This window comes from Tasmannia lanceolata, unplaced genomic scaffold, assembly GCF_043159265.1.
Source record: "Tasmannia lanceolata isolate RefF3 unplaced genomic scaffold, GAP_Taslan_0.1 ptg000008l, whole genome shotgun sequence".
NCBI classification, from domain to species: Eukaryota; Viridiplantae; Streptophyta; class Magnoliopsida; order Canellales; family Winteraceae; genus Tasmannia; species Tasmannia lanceolata.
In genome coordinates this window covers 51,173,437-51,179,222 of record NW_027518685.1, presented here as the reverse complement: position 1 = coordinate 51,179,222, position 5,786 = coordinate 51,173,437, and the positions used below count along the sequence as shown (strand labels likewise).

The 5,786-nt window shown below is 41.5% G+C and overlaps 1 protein-coding gene across 1 annotated transcript; it reads right to left on the bottom strand.

The window, feature by feature from the left end:
* Positions 1-265: 265 nt before the first annotated feature.
* LOC143883640 (NDR1/HIN1-like protein 12) lies at positions 266-1,207 on the bottom strand. The gene has a single exon (XM_077386982.1). It carries the CDS (start codon positions 1,075-1,077, stop codon positions 430-432), a length of 648 nt encoding a protein of 215 aa, XP_077243097.1. The 5' UTR covers positions 1,078-1,207; the 3' UTR covers positions 266-429.
* Between the last annotated feature and the right edge of the window lie 4,579 nt (positions 1,208-5,786).

Genomic DNA, 5,786 nt, shown 5'->3' with positions numbered 1-5,786 from the left:
AAGCAAAAGAAGCCAAAATGCTGCCACTTTTAGAACAGGGCAAGAAAGAATCAGTAGAAATGTTGGATAGCAGGGTGGAACCCGCTTCACTCGTCGTCTATCTTAAACCGCCATTGTACGCACATGAACTCGTGTATTCTGCGCGTCTTTCAATCTTGCAAATGTATGCCAAATAAGAAATGCGAAACGAAAATCACTAGAGGGGTATTTTCGTCATCCTAAAAGAGTGTCCTGAATTGCAGAAAAAGGGCAGGGGAAGAAGAAGGAAGAAAACAGATACCCTCTTCTTCTATATAGCTATAATATAATCCATATGCTACCACAAAATTCTCTTCTTTTTTTTCCTTCACTGGCTGGTACAAACTGAGCGACACAACCCATTTACGAAGATAAGGAAGGGTAAAAAAACACAAAAAAACTTGAAAAAACTCAGACATCGACGCTACAATCTGGAGACCCAAGCAAAGGAACTTGCCCAACAAACCCTTTCTTCAAACCCATCAACATGTCACATTTCACATACAACCCATATCTCCCACTCCTAAAAGCTCCAGCTTTCCATCTCAACCGACCCATCAAAACCAAACTCAACCCGACAACCCCATAACTCTCATCCATCACGAGCCCATTCATCACGTCCTGTGACACAGGAACGAACCCACCTCCCAACATAGGCGACAAGGCTACCGTGTTATCATGCCCTTGGTACAACGGAGGTAAGAGCATCTGCGCCGTGATGGCCTGATTCCGGTAAGAAACAAAGACTAATAAGCGATCATAGTGAACCGAGACTCTCTCGTTTGGGTTCCGAGCGACTATGGTGAATTGCATGGTGGTGAAAATAACATTTGGGGAGGTGGTGTTCAGCTCGTATATGGCTGCACCCACCACATTGAAGTGGGGTTTGGTGGGGCGATAAACTAGCCACAGAATTAGAGCTGTTACACCGGCTAAGAGGAGGAATATGGAAACCGCTGCACATATAAAGCGACGTATGTCGTGTGGCGTGTAGCGAGAAGCCATGGTTTTGTCTTGGGTCATTTTTGTATCGGCTTGATTTTTGGTTTCTTCGGCCATGAGAGGGAGGGGGCAGTTGGTGAGGTTTATATGAAGAGAAAAGGAAAAGGAAAAGCAGAAGGTGGGTGGTGGGAAAAGGATGGAACAATAAGAGATGAGGGACGAATCTATGCAACAGTTGGAAGAAAATAAGAGGGGAAGTGTGGGAGGAAAGGGTCTTGTAAAGTAGCACTTTAAATGAATTGAATGTGTTCCGCTTCTTTTCTTTCTTTTTATGCTGTTCTTTTCTTTCTACCTTCTTTTTCTTGGATTGGTTTTTGTAAAGAAAAAAGAAAGAAAGAAAAGGGCATCTATCAATGCTTGTGTATTACTCTTCTACTGAAATAGGAATTTTCGTATCCCCAGTTTGGATTGTATTCTCCAACTTTTTCTTCGTAGTGGTGTTATTCCAATAGTCATTAGACCGTAGACTAATATTTAAAACATAATTATGTACTTATCTTGTGTATCAATCTTTAGAGAGTTGAGACAAAAAATATAAGTGACTGTTTAAGTATAAAGCATAATTTAGTGCCTGTTATTGTATACAACTGGTGTTCAGAATCTCCTTTCTGGCCAACGTATCAGCTTTTGGTAGTATTGATACAGACTGTACAAGAGACTGGTACAAAACGATTTTAGGCCCGTTCGTTTTAGATTATGGCAACTGACAATCAGTTGTCATAATCTAAAATGAACAGCCTAAATCTTGAAACGATTAATTATAAGAAAAACTTTTTGAATGATTATTTTTGAAAACCATCATTGTTTGTTATGACTCACTGACATATATAAGATGATAGGATTCGTACTATGTTACGATCCGGATTTGGTTCGTTACAGAATTCATCTTCTTATAGGGAAGAACTGTTAATTGGTCTATTTTCAAAACAAAAAGTTGTTTAAAGAAAAGTGCATTTGGTTATTAAAATGGGTGCTTTTGAAAAGAGAGTGAAAAGAGCTTTGGAAAGATAGTCCCACATTGGCTATGTAAAAAGTTTGAGAAGGGTATATATTGCTTTATCAAGTTGTCTCTATCGTTTGTTGTACAATGGGTTTCAGCCACTTGGTGGACCCGCATGATGCTGCAACCCACCATTCGCACATGCGCACTGGAGGCGTGGACAATGGGCTTTAGGGAGCTTTTCGGTGCACTTTGTAGTTCGCGCGGTGTGGGCAGGGGGCACTGGTGGGGTCACGAGGAGCGATTGGAGTGCTTAAATATTTTCAGATTAGATCTACATTGTTGGATCAAGACATTGAAGGAAGGTTACCTCATTCTGGCAAGATTGCTATGCGCAGCGGAATAAAAATCACATAGAACTTTGAATTTTCTTTTCGATCTTGCTATTGCCTAAGATCCTAGAATCTAGATTAGTTAATGATGTTAATTAAACATAAATAAATATCTCTTTAAAGAAGAAATCAAGGAACCATGCTACTTGATCTACTCCTCGAACATTTGCGATCGTTCTCAACGCCGCGAACCCCGTAAGTTGAACCGATGGATTCTTTTCTTTGCACCGTTGATCGTGGATGTTAATAACACTTATTCACTTTTTTAAGGTCTGATTTAATCAGTACATTTGATATAAAGATCAGAGAATTATATTGGAAGCCTTTCTCTTTTAAACTATGTAGTGTAATTCCAACAATTGGAGGAGATAGAGAGAGAGAGAGAGAGTGAAAAATGATTTTTCCAAGGAAGGGAGAAGGGTGAACGAATTTTGGAGATGGAATACTTCCGAAATTCGTTCAGCCCTCTCTCTTAAATAATAAGAAGAGTTCGGTTTGATCTTCCCCTTGTTTATCTCTCCCAATTCCTATCAAATACGAAGACAAGTTGCATTAAGACTCCTTGAAGAATTGGGACTCTTCCCAAACGTCCAAGGCTTTGTGGGGATGCCCAAGATACATAGGTTGTAAATACCAAAAAATACCCTTACTCAAAATTTTGTTCCTCTCTTATAAAGACGGGTGTTTTTGTCCGTTTGTATTTGACTCAGATTAGGGCTTCTTAAGGAAGCCTATGTGTAGACACCCTCATTTTGCTACACTTTAACCAATAATAGCCTAATGCATTGATCCGCGAAGTTTCACTGGTAAAATAAATATCCTCACATTCCCTAGAATTCATGAGAAAAGCCCCTCTACCATGGTGACCTCGATCTGACTTTACGGATCATCAATCGGAACAAAATAAGCTTGGGTCACTTCACAACCCGGGCCCTGGTTCTATTCCGAGACCCGATTTTCGTAAATCTTCAGATCGAGGGCAGATCTTGACCTAGGTGTCTTTCTTTACCAAGGATTTGTGATCATTTAGTCAAAATAATATCAAACAAGGTTAATCTCGAATCCGAATTAAACATTGGGTTATTTAACTGAGCAAAAATTTAGTGAAAAGTCACGGATCAAGGCAGGATGAATGAGATCCGTCGAAATTATCCCATTAAATCATCGATAACAGAACCTTTTAATGTCTTAATTGGCTTTGATATCTTGGTTTAATGGTTTGAATCGTCGATCCAAGATTGATGGAGTCGGTTGGTTCGTTTGGATCACCGGTTTGCCCAATCTTTGGAAAAGCGATTTGCCGATGGAGATCGACGGCTCTCATTTGTCGAAAATTTTAAAATCTGTATTTCTACGGCAATATTGGGCTTAAATGAAAGAGGAAAAATCAACGATTCCAACGGCGAAAGAATTATCGAAATCGGACTTCAAAATCTCCTGAAAACCACGTTTTTCGATTTTCACATTCAAAATATTTGAAAAATCTCTTACAAAGATTCTAGGAGATTTGGAGGTATCATCTCATCCATTCTTTCGATGCTCTAAAGATTGCAATTGATCTCAACCACCTAATCTTATTCCGTATCTCTGCAAAGATTTCAGGATATTTGGAGACCCCATCTCGCCCGTTCTTTCGATCACATGGAGATTGCAGTTAATCGCGGCCATCCAAATCGTTGCCATTCTCTACAAAGTCAACCAAATTGGACATTTCCCTTGTCTTGAAATTTGCTTCCAAATCCACAAAGATTTCAAGGACAAGTGGCATCATCTTGGACCTTGAATTGTTCATAAATCTTTAGTGCTTGATCCTGACCACATAAGTGCCTGCCATTTTGAACGTGGTCATGGCTAAAATGGAAGATGCCAAAGAAGAGGGAGAATATTCTAGAAAAATTCGATCTTGGCCATCATTTTTCCTTCCTTTTTCCATCACTCAATCTCCACCCTACACCTTTAGGCTCCTAAGAAGGCAACCCAACTCTCCATGCCCCTATAAATACCCATGCTCTCTTCTTCTCTCAACAAAATTCAAGACTCCCACTCTCTTTCTCTCTTAAAATTCGTCCATACCTCTCTCTCTCCCTCCATCATTTTCCTCTCTCTTTTTTTATTGTGGAATCTCGCATCGAAAGCAAGGAATCATCATCGAGGAATCATCTTCATCGAGGATCGACACCAAACAACGGAGAGGTAGGCCATCATAATTTTTCCAAATTTTAAGAATAAAATAAGAGGGATTTGTTAGGGCCCATCGGAAATGACATTTCACGGAATGTCTGTTGCATAAGAGAGCAGCCACATGGGCTCACTTTCCAACAGATTTTGTCATGAGGTAGCTGCTCTCCATGCAACGGATGGGTCCTAGCAAACATCGTAGCTTTATATATGCCTTTCCTCACCTCATGTGGTGTCCACAAATAAATACACACTGTGTGTATTCTTTTAACCAAAATAGGGTCACATCTATGCATTACAAATTATGTGTTCTGGTCATTAGTAAAAATCCAACTGAACCATATGGATTTCATCATCCACACCCGTGTGGGTTTTAATTATATGCATTGTGTGCATTAGTTGAACCCAAAACCTACAAAGACCTCGCCCCAAGCCGGACCCAACCCAATTCAGATTGCACCCTGCTGCCCCCCCTCACCCTGCACCACAACCCAACTCGGGTTGCACCCTGCTTAGCCCTTGGTTCACCCTGGTTGCATGCTGCTTAGGCCCTGGTTGCATCCTGCTTAGCCCCCGGTTGCACCCTGGTTCACACCCTGGTTCCAACCCTACTTGCCCCTGGTTAGCCCCTAGTTAGACCCTGGCTAGTCTCGGGTTTGCCCCTAGCTTAGACCCGACTCACTTGCCCCTAAGCCGTACCCAAATTCCAAACCCGAACCGAAAACCCGCGGCCTATCTGGCCTTAACCCAAACCCACGGACAAGTCGGCCTTGATCCGAACCCCTGGCCTACTTGGCCCTGACCCGAAGCCTTAATAGTCCACTCAATTCGCTAAACCCAATCCCTTCCCCCATCCATTACATCATCACATCTCACCCCATTTCCACATGCATCAGACCCCATATACCAACCTCTCACATCTCATATGCTTTTTAACACACAGTCACTACCCTTGTTACCATGCCCATAGCCGCTAACCATGTGCCATGCCCATTCACATGATTCCATCCCCAATAGACTATAATATACCTCATCCCCATCCATGTTATTCACTCCATCTCACATCTCATAGCTATCATACCCTTAGCCTACATAGAAAAGCATTCATCTAATCCATCCTCCCAACAACCCATTCGGTTACCCCATTGGACTTCACATTCACATTCCCATCCATACAGCACATACCCCATCCCATCTCCACTTAATTTTTTATCCAACAGACCCCATGCTTAGCCAACTAAACCCAACTCAACCAA

What these genes read in the sequence shown, in the direction of transcription:
- LOC143883640 (XM_077386982.1), bottom strand. Translation starts at nt 1,077, where the DNA reads ATGGCCGAAGAAACCAAAAATCAAGCCGATACAAAAATGACCCAAGAC.